The sequence below is a fragment of the Hyla sarda genome, chromosome 6 (assembly GCF_029499605.1).
Source record: "Hyla sarda isolate aHylSar1 chromosome 6, aHylSar1.hap1, whole genome shotgun sequence".
In the NCBI taxonomy this organism is placed as follows: domain Eukaryota; kingdom Metazoa; phylum Chordata; class Amphibia; order Anura; family Hylidae; genus Hyla; species Hyla sarda.
Window position 1 is genome coordinate 269,957,490 of NC_079194.1, and position 14,329 is coordinate 269,971,818.

Genomic DNA, 14,329 nt, shown 5'->3' on the forward strand with positions numbered 1-14,329 from the left:
GAGAAGTGGCACATGAGGTTCTACATTGATAAATTAGTGCTGGGCGGTATGGCCTAAAATGAATATCACAGTATTTTTTTTATTATCACGGTATTACCGCCTGTTCCCCCCCCCCCCCCCCCCCCCCCGGGGGTCCCTGTGCCCACTAGCGGTGTCAAATGTGCCCCCCCGCGAGCGCGATCGCAACCATCACCGCTAGCGGGGTCCCTGTGCCCACTAGCGGTGTCACAAGAATGCCGAGCGCAGCTCTTTTCCCCGTCCCGGTCAGCTCTCAGGGTACGGGAACAGATTTAAAAGCCTTGCGTGCAGCTAACGTAGTATTGCGCATGCGCAGTACTACGTAAATAGCGTAGAGCTAACGCTAGGCTCCGAGCGCTGCCTACGTTAGCCCTACGCCATTTGCGTAGTGCTGCGCCTGCGCAGTACTATGTTAGCTGCGCGCGAGGCTTTTAAATCTGTTCTCGTACCCTGAGAGCTGACAGGGACAGGGAACAGAGCCGCGCTCGGCATTCTTGTTACACCACTAGTGGGCACAGGGACCCCGCTAGCGGTGATGGTAGCGATTGCGTTCGTGGGAGGCATTCTTGTGACACCGCTAGTGGGCTCATGGATCCCGCTAGCGGTGGGGATTGATCGTGCTTGCGGGGACACTGGCTGACAGGCACAGCGGGGGGCCACAGAAGCACACTGGGACAAGTGAGGGCGCCGCGCTGGGCTCTACAATTCATCCGGAGGGTGGGGGAGGGGCCCGACCGGTATAGTGGTATGGGCAAAAATCCATATCGTGGGAGAAAAAAAAAAAAAACGGTATCCGGTTTATACCGGTATACCGCCCAGCACTATGATAAATGTAAGGTTATGCACTTTAGGAGGAAAAATCCGGGCTGGGGTTATGTATTAAATGGGAGAACACTTGGGATGACTGATGTGGAAAAAGACATAGTGGTCTTAGTTAAAGGGGCACTCCGGCCCTAGACATCTTATCCCCTATCCAAAGGATCGGGGATAAGATGTCTGATCGCGGAGGTTCCGCCACTGGGGACCCCCCGAGATCTCTCCTGCTGCACTCCCATACATCAGCAGCCTGGAGCTATGTTTGCTCTGTGGCTGATGACGGGTAATACCTCATGAGGGCGTGCATCACGATACCCTGTCCCCTGTATCGCCTGTCATCAGCCCCGGAGCAAACATAGCTCCAGGCTGCTAATGTATGGGGGTGCAGAAGGAGAGATTGCAGGGGTTCCCAGTGGTGGGACCTCCACGATAAGACATCTTATCCCCTATCCTTTTGATAGGGGATAGGATGTCTAGGAGTGGAATACCCCTTTAACAGTAAATTTAGCTGTAGTGACCAACGCTAATAAAATCATGGGGTGCATCAATAGGGGCATAGATGCCCACGACAAGGAAATAATTCTACCGCTGTACAAATCCCTAGTCAGACCACACATAGAATACTGTGTACAGCACTGGGTACAAGAAAGATATAGTGGAGCTGGAGAGGGTTCAAAGACAGGCAACCAGGGTAATATGGGGAATGGGAGGACTACAATACCCAGAAAGATTATCAGAATTGGGGTTAGTTTAGAATAAGAAGGCTTAGGGGAGACCTAATTAATCTTTGCAGATGATACTAAACTCTGTAAAGCTGTAAACACTATAGAGGACAGTGCACTGTTACTAATGGATCTGGATAGGTTGGAGGTTTGGGCTGAGAAGTGGCACATGAGGTTCTACATTGATAAATTAGTGCTGGGCGGTATGGCCTAAAATGAATATCACAGTATTTTTTTTATTATCACGGTATTACCGCCTGTTCCCCCCCCCCCCCCCCCCCCCCGGGGGTCCCTGTGCCCACTAGCGGTGTCAAATGTGCCCCCCCGCGAGCGCGATCGCAACCATCACCGCTAGCGGGGTCCCTGTGCCCACTAGCGGTGTCACAAGAATGCCGAGCGCAGCTCTTTTCCCCGTCCCGGTCAGCTCTCAGGGTACGGGAACAGATTTAAAAGCCTTGCGTGCAGCTAACGTAGTATTGCGCATGCGCAGTACTACGTAAATAGCGTAGAGCTAACGCTAGGCTCCGAGCGCTGCCTACGTTAGCCCTACGCCATTTGCGTAGTGCTGCGCCTGCGCAGTACTATGTTAGCTGCGCGCGAGGCTTTTAAATCTGTTCTCGTACCCTGAGAGCTGACAGGGACAGGGAACAGAGCCGCGCTCGGCATTCTTGTTACACCACTAGTGGGCACAGGGACCCCGCTAGCGGTGATGGTAGCGATTGCGTTCGTGGGAGGCATTCTTGTGACACCGCTAGTGGGCTCATGGATCCCGCTAGCGGTGGGGATTGATCGTGCTTGCGGGGACACTGGCTGACAGGCACAGCGGGGGGCCACAGAAGCACACTGGGACAAGTGAGGGCGCCGCGCTGGGCTCTACAATTCATCCGGAGGGTGGGGGAGGGGCCCGACCGGTATAGTGGTATGGGCAAAAATCCATATCGTGGGAGAAAAAAAAAAAAAAACGGTATCCGGTTTATACCGGTATACCGCCCAGCACTATGATAAATGTAAGGTTATGCACTTTAGGAGGAAAAATCCGGGCTGGGGTTATGTATTAAATGGGAGAACACTTGGGATGACTGATGTGGAAAAAGACATAGTGGTCTTAGTTAAAGGGGCACTCCGGCCCTAGACATCTTATCCCCTATCCAAAGGATCGGGGATAAGATGTCTGATCGCGGAGGTTCCGCCACTGGGGACCCCCCGAGATCTCTCCTGCTGCACTCCCATACATCAGCAGCCTGGAGCTATGTTTGCTCTGTGGCTGATGACGGGTAATACCTCATGAGGGCGTGCATCACGATACCCTGTCCCCTGTATCGCCTGTCATCAGCCCCGGAGCAAACATAGCTCCAGGCTGCTAATGTATGGGGGTGCAGAAGGAGAGATTGCAGGGGTTCCCAGTGGTGGGACCTCCACGATAAGACATCTTATCCCCTATCCTTTTGATAGGGGATAGGATGTCTAGGAGTGGAATACCCCTTTAACAGTAAATTTAGCTGTAGTGACCAACGCTAATAAAATCATGGGGTGCATCAATAGGGGCATAGATGCCCACGACAAGGAAATAATTCTACCGCTGTACAAATCCCTAGTCAGACCACACATAGAATACTGTGTACAGCACTGGGTACAAGAAAGATATAGTGGAGCTGGAGAGGGTTCAAAGACAGGCAACCAGGGTAATATGGGGAATGGGAGGACTACAATACCCAGAAAGATTATCAGAATTGGGGTTAGTTTAGAATAAGAAGGCTTAGGGGAGACCTAATTACTATGTATAAATATATCAGGGGGCAGTACAGAGATCTCTCCCATGATTTATTTATACCCAGGACTGTATCTATAACATCCTCTACGTCTGGAGGAAAGAAGGTTTCTACACCAGCACAGACGGGGGTTCTTTACTGTAAGAGCAGCGAGACTAAGGAACTCCCTGCCAGAAGAGGTGGTCATGATGAACTCTGTAAAAGAGTTCAAAAGGGGCCTGGATGCATTTTTGGAGTGTAATAACATTACAGGTTATGGATACTAGATTTATAGGGACAGAAGGTTGATCCAGGGATTTATTCTGCCATATTTGGAGTCGGTAAGGAATTTTTACCTCTAGTATGAGGTTTTTTTTTTTGCCTTCCTCTGGATCAACTCAGAAGGGACTCATTAGGGATATAGGTTGAACTTGATGGACTCTGGTCTTTTTTCAACCTTATGAACTATGTTAGGGGCGGTTCACATCACTTTTTAGCAATACGGGACCGTATACAGCTGGGGGGAGAGAAAAACGGGCAATCCCGTATCCCACCCACTCCTGGCCCGTATGTAATGCATTTCAATGAGCCGACCTGAGTCAAACGCTGATTCCGGTCGCCTCATTTTTGCCCCGTATACTAAAACCGTAGTAGACCACGGGCATACGGGCAAAAATGAGCCGACCGGAGTTCGTGTTTAACTCCGGTCGGCTCATTGAAATGCATTACAAACAGGCCGGATGCTGCTGGGATACGGGAGCGCCTAGTTTTCACTCCCCCCAGCCGTATAGAGGCCCGTATTGCTTAAAATGTAGTGTGAACCCAGCCTTACTATGATATGGTAAAGCTATTTGTGGCAAAATTTGTGTAGTTTGGCAACAACAAAGGCTAAGCTGAAGCTGTACAAACAAGACCTGACTTGTTAAAGTAATGTGCCACACAATTACCATCAATGACATAGAAAGCTGACACAGTGCATAATGCCTACTAAGACAGACCATGCGGGCAGTTGGAGAGATAGAGTCCAGAGGGCTCCTGGAGCAGTATATAATATATATAATATCAATGACAACAGCAGCATCCAAATAAATTGCACTGGGGGCAGCCAAGAGACTATGCAGTGTTAGCCATGAAAAAGGGTCTACAAAAAGAGTGAGACACTAACAGAGCCCTTGATGCTGGGACCTATGGTATTTAACCATTGGCTTAAGTGTCAGGACAAAAACGGAGTTACCAAGAATTGATGGACCAAAACCACAAAGCAGCAACTCAAATATGTATGCCTCTAAGTGAGAACTGCCAAACATTGTAAATTTGCATACATGGAAAATGTGTAATTATTATTATTATTATTTTTTTTTTAAACAAAACACTTACCTTTCACTTTTACCCCCTTCCTCCTCTGAACATTCTGAATCCTCCATGTCAGAAGTAGTATTTAAGAAGTCAAAGCTCTCAAGGGCATTCTCCACCGTGAGGCTTATGCTGGATGCTCTGCTTCTGAACACTCCTTGCTTCTGCTGTCAAAATAAATTTAAAAAAGGCATGCCGGTTTGTAATGAATAGTTTTTTTGTTTCAGCTTTGTGTCCTATTCACAACAAAGTAAAACATAAATGTGTTTTTACTTGGACATTTAACAAAAAAAAAATCCACAAAAGTTATCAATGGTCAGTCACACAGTAGCGCATAGATACAATAGTTCCAATCACATAGAAGAGTTAGAGTACTGCAGCGTAGTGCTGGGCGGTATGGCCTAAAATGAATATCATAAATTTTTTTTTATTATCGCGGTATCACGGTATTACCGCCTGTAGCGAACGGGGTCCCTGTACCCACTAGCGGTGTAAAATGTGCCCCCCGCGAGCGAGGTCCCTGTGCCCACTAGCGGTGTCACAAGAATGCCGAGCGCGGCTCTGTTCCCCGTCGCTGTCAGCTCTCAGGGTACGGGAACAGATTTAAAAGCCTCGCGCGCAGCTAACGTAGTACTGCGCATGCGCAGTACTACACAAATAGCGTAGGGCTAACGCTAGGCTCCTAGCGCTGCCTACGTTAGCCCTACGCTATTTGCGTAGTGCCTCGCCTGGGCAGTACTACGTTAGCCGCGCGCAGGGATTTTAAGTCTGTTCCTGTACCCCGAGAGCTGACAGGGACGGGGAACAGAGCCGCGCTCGGCATTCTTGTGACACCGCTAGTGGGCTCTACAATTCATCCGGAGAGTGGGGGAGGGGCCCGACCGGTATAGCGGTATGGGCAAAAATCCATACCGTGGGAGAAAAAAAAAAACAGTATCCGGTTCATATCGGTATACCGCCCAGCACTACTGCAGCGTACATTTTTTAAGTCCCCCTGTTCCCAGGCAGCAAAAACATAAAAAACTAACTTTAACTCACCTTCCTACGTTTCCCCGTTGTAGAGATATCGGCATCCCATTTCTCCGATGCTGCTGGCTTCTTAGGCTCGAAACGTCACAGTGCAGGCAGCGTATTGCCAGCCGCAGTGATGTTTTGCCTCGGCCTGCGATAGGCTGGGCACAGTGTCATGTAAGGAGCCTGGGCCCCACCATCTCTCTGCTGCCCGGGCTCCTTACATGACAGTGCACTCTGTCTATCACCAGCCAAGGCAGGACATCGCTGCGGCCAGCGATATGCTGCCTGCACTGTGGCGTTTCAAGCCTAAGAAGCGGGCAGCACCGGAGGAACGGGACGCAGATATCTCTGCAACGGGGGAACGTAGGAACGTGAATTAAAGTTTGTTTGTTTTTTATGTTTTTACAGTCAGTGCACACGAGGACTTAAAAAATTTACGCCGCAGTTCTCATAGCTAGACACTGTCTGATGTCCTATCATTAGGCAATTAATTTTATACCAGCGTGGGTGCAATTCCCAATTACAATTCCCTGATCAGCTGTTTGAAAAGGCTGCAGCGATTGCACTTATGTGAAAGGGACCACACAAGTTCCTTGCACCACCACTGCCACTAGTATGCTACAAGAACTGGTAAACATTGAAGAAGTTGGGGGCGCGTGGCTTGCCGCTGCCTCGTGGCCATTAAATAAGCTGATTAAGCCCTAAAAAGTCCTCTGCTCCATGACGAGGGGCGCCCGCCGCCGTAGGAGGAACCCGCCTGCCTGTTTGGCCCCTCAGCCTTCCTCCGGCAGCATTGCTCGTTTTCTCTGCCCGACCTCCTCATCAACCCCAGGCTCACCCCTAACATCCCGCTCTGTGAGAGCAACGGCCTACCTGGGTCCCGTCCTGCCTGTGGAACCCTCCGGTCGTAGCAGTGACCTCCACCTGTTCGTTCCTACCTCCGGTCCGTGTGGGAGAAGTTGTGCTGCCGCACGCCCGCCATCTCCTGTCTCCGTCGGCGCTGCTGCTGAAGATCTGCAGGCGTAGCTACAGGATGCCACTGATAGGGATTATTCTGCCGGCTGGGTGCTACCAAGGTCAGTGACGCTCCTGCACCACTCCCACCTGAGCTCCTCTCCCCACAGCCGGCCCCTTCTCAGCTCCCACGGATCCTACAAGCTCCTACACCTTCAGGGAGCGTGCAGCCATCCTGGTCTGCTCCTGTAAAAGGCGCCTTACCTTCCACAGAGGGAATCCTAACATCTGCTCACAGCCAGCTTCCCTCTCCCTCTGGACTCAGTCTTGGGGCCCTAACAGCTCTTAATTCACTTGCTATATCTGAACGTTGTTGTCGTCTTCTTGGAGTGCCTGTACTGCATCCTGGTGCTTCACCTACACTGCAGTGCAACATGTCAACCCTTAAGCATAATGGGGCGACCTTCAGGACTGTACCTTTGCAGGGTCCTTCCTCTACATTGAGATCCCTGGGGGCTGCTCACCAGGCTGTAGACCTCCCTGCTTGGGACACTGGGCTGGACTCAGACCTTGATTGTTCTGGGATCCTTGCCTCCGGATCTCAGTTAGCTACTTTCCCAAATTCCTACCAAGGAGGACTTTAAGGTCCTCATTACGGAAGTTAAGGATGCCTGCCCGGCAGAGATTTCTTTACTTCGCCAAGATCTCCAGCATGTTTCAAATAGAGTGGAGGATTTGGAGGAGGCCCATGACTCTACCCGGTCCTACATAGCTCCGCTTCAACATACTATTTCTGCTCAGTCTGATTCCAACATGTGGAGGATTCGAGTATGTGGACTCCCTGTGTATTCGAGTATGTGGCTATTTTCCACATGATCCTGGGTGAACCCGCATCCCATAGAATCAAGCTGGACCAAGCTCATCGGGCTGGCTGGGTTGCAACCCCTCTGGGCTCTCGTGGCCCTTGTTCTGACCCCCTGAAGACATCCCTGGGGACCCTCGTGCAGGGTACACTGCTAGTCTTTGAGACTGTCGGGCACTACTATTTGTCATTGTTGCTAATTTTTGTTTTACTTATGCAATGTTTTTATTACTCGATTATTTGCTATCCTTCTGGATATTGTTATAGGGCTATTCTTTTGCCTGGCCTCCGAGCGCGACACATTGGTGTGAGCGGCTCTGTCTGCTGCGTTCTTCCACCTCCCCCTTAGAGACCATGGTAAAAGTCGAACTGTTATTGTTGCATTTCATTGCTTTGTTCACCTCTACTGGCATGGTCTCCTCTCTGGCTTGGGAGCCATTGGTTTATTTACAGTTATGTCTTCCCCTTGTTTCCTTCCTTGTGTCCCTGTCCGTCTGTCTCTTGTTTTTCTCTCTCCTCCTAGGTTCTGCCGGTTTCCACCTCTTCTTATCCCCCCTGTTAGTTATTTTTCTTAGGTCAAGCAGCAAGTCATTGCGGTATCCCTGGCTCTTCCCTCCTGCCTGGATTTCCCACGGCTTCCTGACTGGTCTGAGTGAGTACCCCACTACACATGCACTCTCCCCCTTACCTGTCCCTTCATGGCTAAGTGTGTCTCCTTGAATGTGAAGGGTATCAACTCCCCGACTAAGCGGCGACTTCTGCAGAGAGCTGGTGGCTTTGAAGGCTGATTCTTTCCTCTTCTTACACCACCTCTACCCTCATGGTTACTCAGCTTCTTCCGGTAGGAAAGTGGGCAGGAGTGGCGATCCTAATATCTAGGTCCTGCCCCTTACAGGTCTCCTCTACCTACGCAGACCCTTCTGGGAGGTTTGTTGTTGTACAGGGTTCCTTAGGGGATAAACAACTACTTATATGCAATGTATAAGCTCCCAATACCTCTCAGATCCCTTTTTTGCATTGGGTCCTCTCTCGCCTACATAAATACTCCCCTTCCGCCTGACTCCTGGTTGGTAATTTCAACTTAGTTTTCTCTCCCTCCATGGACAGTCATTTGACAGTGGGAATGCTGCCAGCTCCTCCCCAGTTACGTTTGTCCACTCTTTCTTGACAACTGATACGTTCAGCATCGCTTTACGACCTTTGGTGCATTAACCATCCCTCGGACCGCTCTTACTTTTATTTTTCCAACCTCACAAACTTAATACAAGCATTGATTACTTTTTTGGTAACCTCCCGATGGTCCGCATGCTCTCCTCTGCCTTTCTGGAACCTATCTCTTGGTTAGATCATAGCCCTATCCTGGTCTCTTTCTTCCCCTTTTTCTCCTCCCTACGCCGCTGCCATTGGATTCTCAATGAATTTCTACTTAAATCTCCCTCTTCCCGGGACCTGATCCAGGCGTGCATAACCCGATTATTTTGCCAACAATGAGGGCTCTGTGTCCTCTCAGGCGGTCTTATGGGAGGGCCCACAAGGCTGTGGTTCGTGGCCACTGTATCGCTCTGGGCTCTAGCTTAAAGAGAGATGCCATGGCCCGCTCCCAGGAACATAGGGCCAAGAAATCTCAACTAGAGGCTCTTCTCTTGTCTACCCAATTCCTCTCGGTTCTGAAGCGTCTCGTCGCAGCACGGTCCCAGTTGAGTGATCTCCCCCTTTGCAAGGTGGAATGGCAACTGCTTTATGCTAAGCAGCGTTTCTATGAGAAAGGCAACAAAGCCCTTGCTTGACGCCTGCGGGATCATGCTGCTGTCCAGGCCCACTCCACTCTGAAAGATCCCACGGACACCCTCCAACACCAACCTGATTCTGTTTCCCGCCTTTTTCACGACTACTATTCTAAACTTTACTCTCTTCCCTCTCAACTTCCCTCAGACCCTGGAGAGCGCGCAGAAGCAGAGACCCAGGGAGACCCTGAACGCCCCTGTTACTCATGAAGAGCTCTTGGGGGTTCTCAAGACACTTTCTGCGGGGTGCTCTCTGGGCCCTGATGGTTTCATTTGTATTACAAGACTTATTCCCCCATCCTCCTTCCTAGACTGGTCTATCCAAGTCTTTTCTGTGGGGGGGTATGCCGTAATCCTTTTCACATTCCTTGATTACCCCGATTACTAAGCCTGGCAAAGATCCTTATGATTGCTCCAGCTACCGGCCCATAGCCCTTCTCAACTCGGACCTGAAGCGGTTTTCCAAAATCATGGCTAACCGCCTCTGTAGCTTTTTACCTGCCCTCATCCACAAAGACCAGGTTGGTTTCCGGCAGGGAGGCGATCATACGAGAAGGGTGGTGGATTTCATAGATGCAGTAAATCGAAGGTCGGAACAGGCTTTGGTTTTAAGCCTGGATGCCAAAAAGGCCTTTGATAGGCTGGGTTGGCCATTTATGTTTGCCCCCCTTTAAAAATTTGGTATCTCGGGTAATTTCTTTACAGCACTGCGGGGTCTCTACTCTTCTCCCACTGCCTCTCTCAAACTTCTGCATGCTTCTTCCCCTACATTTACCTTACATAATGGCACTAGACAGGGGTGTCCTTTGTCTCCCCTGATTTTTGCTCTGTGCATAAAACCACTAGCAGCCTTGATCCGGGGGGACTCGGATGTTTCTGGTATAACTCTTCACAGTGGGGACTTTAAGGTTTGCCTCTTTGCTGATGACATTTTGCTCACTCTCTCACTACGGGTGCTAGATCCGGTTGGAAGGGGCGAAAACCGGCCTCTCCCGTATCCCAGCTGGATACAGCCCTAACCCCATTCATTTCAATGAGCCGATTGGAGTCAAACGCTGAATCCGGTTGTCTAATTTTTGCCCCGTATACGGTTTTCTGACCTGACCTAAAACTGTGGTATACCACGGTTTTAGGTCCGGTCAGAAAACCATATATGGGTCAGCTCATTGAAATGAATGGGGTACGGGCCGGATCCGGCTGGGATACAGGAGCGGATGGTTTTTGCCCTTCCAAACGGATTCAGCACCTGTACACTACAAACGTAGTGTGAACCCACCCTAAGCCCCTTCTGTCTCTTCCTTCTCTGTATAAACTCTTACATTCCTACAGCCTTGTCTCTGGCTATAAGGTCAACCTCTCTAAATCCGCGGCCATGCCCCTTAACCTCTGCCTCCACGATTACCTTCCTACAAGCCAATTACTCCTTTAAATGGTCCCTCTCTGCTATTAAAGTACCTGGGTGTTTCCCTTTCCCCTAGCTATTCTTCTCTGTACTCCACAATTTTCCCCCTCTATTTTGGGAACTGTGCGCCCTCATGGAAAAATGGAGGTCACAATACATTGCTTTTTTCGGACGCATCGCGGCGGTAAAAATTACTATCCTCCCTAAACTGCTCTACTTTTTGAGACTCTACTGGTGCGGGTCCCTTTGGCGGGGCTGCAATCTTTTCAGTTGGCTATTTTTAGGTTTATCTGGGATGGCAAACGACATCGCCTCCTGATGTCGGTTATGTTGGCTAGTAAGTCTGCCGGGGGACTGGGTGTGCCAGATGTGACTAAATACTATTAGGTGGAACACTTGCACCATTTGGCGGCGTGGTCTACTTACCATGCTTATAATAAATGGATGGAGCTGGAAAAATGATGGTTAGCTCCTATGCATCCTAACTCTCTCCTGTGGACATTTCCTCACCCCTCACCTGCAAGCCCCCTACTAGGACGAATGTCATTCTCTCAGTAAGTCTGGATCTATTGCTCTAGGCGATTCAGACTGCTGTCCTCTTTCTCTCCTTTGCAATCCTTCCTCTACCACCCGGACTTCTCTCCTGGCTTGACTTCTGGTATGGTTTGGGAATGGGGCTCAAGAGGTCTATTCTGCTAGGCATCTATTTGCACAGTTTATAAAGAGACCCAATATAAAATGCTCATGGGGTGGTACCATACGCCTGCCCTACTTAATAGATTGAACCCTGATATTCCTCCCCAATGCTGGAGATGTGGCATGGGTATGGGTGATGTTTTCCATATATTTTGGTCCTGTCCACTAATAGCAACTTATTGCAGAGCTTAATTCACACAATTTTGGGGGTGATGGTCCTTCTGGACCCTAAGGTCTTCCTTTTACACCGACTAGGGCTCTCACAAAGAAACCGTTTAGAGTAGATTCTTTCTACACATAGTCCTTGCAGCCAAGACCCTAATTGCTAAGCACTGGAAACAGTCCTTGCCTCCATCTCTGGACGAGTTAACAGCCAGAGTGCTTGAGATTCCCTCTCTTGAATCGCTCACTGCCTCCCTGAATAACACCATCCCCATGTTCCTCTCCATATGGGATCCCTGGGACAGATTTACTGATAGACAACCCCCTTGACTTTTCTTCTCTTTCCTTTAAGTGATTTAATCTCTCCCTTTTTCTTATCTTTCCTTCATTTACCCCTCTTCTGGACTCCTATTCCCCCTTTTGTCTCTCTCATTATGTTGTCAGTTTTTCTATATGTGTCTCCCCCCTCCCATCCCCACCCCCTCTCCCTCTCCATCCTGTGGTCTCCTTCCTTGAGTTACTCTGGATTGGTATTGTTCTCTGTTTTCTTTGATAATCTAAGCTGGTTAGGAATTGATCCATTGTGCTGATTGTTACCAAAACGTGACACCTGTTGGTTATTGCTATGGGGAATATTGACCCCTCATGTTATTTGTATGTTATGAAAAACTTTAATAAAAATGACAGTTTAAAAAAAAAAAAAAAAAAAAAGGACCACTGCCTCTTTAAAGTGCAACGCAACAATATTTATCCCTTAAAGCTATACAAAGCAAGTAAAAGCTGTGTAGCACAGTATTGCAGGCATACCTATTATTGCCAAATCGATTGCTTTTTTGGATTGTAAAAACTGCTTAAATCCAGTGTCATGCACAATTGGAGAGGTATGGCGGGGGATCCGCAATGCTGTGCATCTCTTGAACAACGTTACAGCATCTCAGATCTGTGTGAGCGTGGTCTCCAACCAATAGAGGAAGAGAGGTTGCTCACTCTCTGCTGTGCGTTGTAATAGTCTCAGATGGCTCATGCACAGAGATGCTGTATGTCGCTTACACAGGCCCGAGATTCTGTAACGTTGTTCAAGAGAAGCGTGGCATTGCAGAACCCTGCCACACCTCTCTGACTTTGCATGACTCACATGACAAACAGTTTTTACAATCATAAAGCCTGCATTACTGTGCTACAGCTTTTTAATTCTGTGTATAGCTTTACGGTAGGTTCACACGCAACGGATCCACTAGTGACCTGACCCCTTTTGTGCCTCCAGCTGTTGCCACCACCCGTTCCCCCGCCTCGCCCCTGGCCTCTTTGCAGCAGCAATCCGCCGCTACGAGCAGCAACACGGGGGGGGGGTTGGGTCCTGCGAGTCGCCGAGTCCACATGTGCAGTGCATTCAGACATCGCGGATGCTCCGCGATGTCTAAGTGTAAAAAAATAAAACTGCACTGCAAAAATAAAACATAAACATTTTATTTACCCTCCACCATTGACACAGTGCCACTGGTGTCCCACTTGTTCCCAGCTTTGAACCGCTTCCTGTCTGAAATCGTGACGCTTGGGCACAGAGTGATGTCTGGACACAGAGTGTCATACTGCCACTCACCCAGTCAGTGGCCGCGGCGATGTCCCACCTTGGCCATTGATTGGCTGAGGTGCTGTATGTCATTCTGGGCCTTGACCTTACGATTTCTGACAAGCAAAGGATACAGCCAGATACCGGAGAGGGACACCAGAGGAATTGCGGGAATGCTGGAGGTAGGTAAAGGTTTCATTATTTTTGTACATGTGCAATGGGCACAGTTGTAAACATTCCCTCCTCCCGCAGGATAACAGACTGCAGTAACTTGTCGGTATTAAAACGAATGGGCATAGAGTAGGTATGCCATGTATCCACCCCAAAAACTTTTTTTGTCAGTATCCTGATGTATACCAGCAGTGTACCCTGAAAACTCATGAATATCAATAGGGCCGTGTAAGTTGACATAAGTAGTCACTAATCTGTCAACAAGGATAGGACATCATTTGCGTACTAGTTCTAGTAGCTTTCTAGTTCTAGTAGCTTTACTTCTGGTAATTATATAACTTGTATATAGCATTTATTACCAGTTTTTCCTATTACCATTTTTAACTCTCAGTTGTTCCTGAGGTAGTGGGGGTAGACATTAGCTACTGTGAAGGTATTATAGAGCAGAACTGAGCAGCACATAAGATTTAAAAGATTTAGACAAGGAAGCAGCTGATCACCAGGGGATTTTTCTTCCCCAAATAAAATGTCAGAGCTGAAGGGTTAGCTCTAGAGATGAGCGAACTTACAGTAAATTTGATTCGTCACGAACTTCTCAGCTCGGCAGTTGATGACTTATCCTGCATAAATTAGTTCAGCTTTCAGGTGCTCCCGTGGGCTGGAAAAGGTGGATACAGTCCTAGGAGACTCTTTCCTAGGACTGTATCCACCTTTTCCAGCCCACCGGAGCACCGGAAAGCTGAACTAATTTATGCAGGATAAGTCATCAACTGCCGAGCAGTTCGTGACGAATCGAATTTACTGTAAGTTTGCTCATCTCTAGTTAGCTCTTCAAAATTGGATATTTCTGACCCTGTGGAACCACAATTTTTCAAGTCAAGAAAAGAACATTAAACATAATAGACTTTTTCAATGTTAAGTCACTCTCAAACAGCATAATATCTAAAGCTTCTACAAAACAATAAAAGTAGGACAATAGGTGTTGAAGCAAGGTTGGACTCACATTTCCTTTTACCAGTACAATAGAGGTGTATGTTGACAACATGTCACAAGTGTC

The 14,329-nt window shown here is 48.7% G+C and overlaps 1 protein-coding gene across 6 annotated transcripts in view; it reads right to left on the reverse strand.

The window, feature by feature from the left end:
* Positions 1-14,329, reverse strand: part of RIPOR1 (RHO family interacting cell polarization regulator 1) — a 342,616-nt gene that overhangs the window by 49,523 nt on the left and 278,764 nt on the right. For all 6 annotated transcript variants that reach the window (XM_056527289.1, XM_056527286.1, XM_056527287.1 and 3 more), the window contains exon 14: positions 4,682-4,824. In XM_056527289.1, coding sequence (XP_056383264.1) covers positions 4,682-4,824 — 143 coding nt within the window. The remainder of the gene's footprint in view (positions 1-4,681; positions 4,825-14,329) is intronic.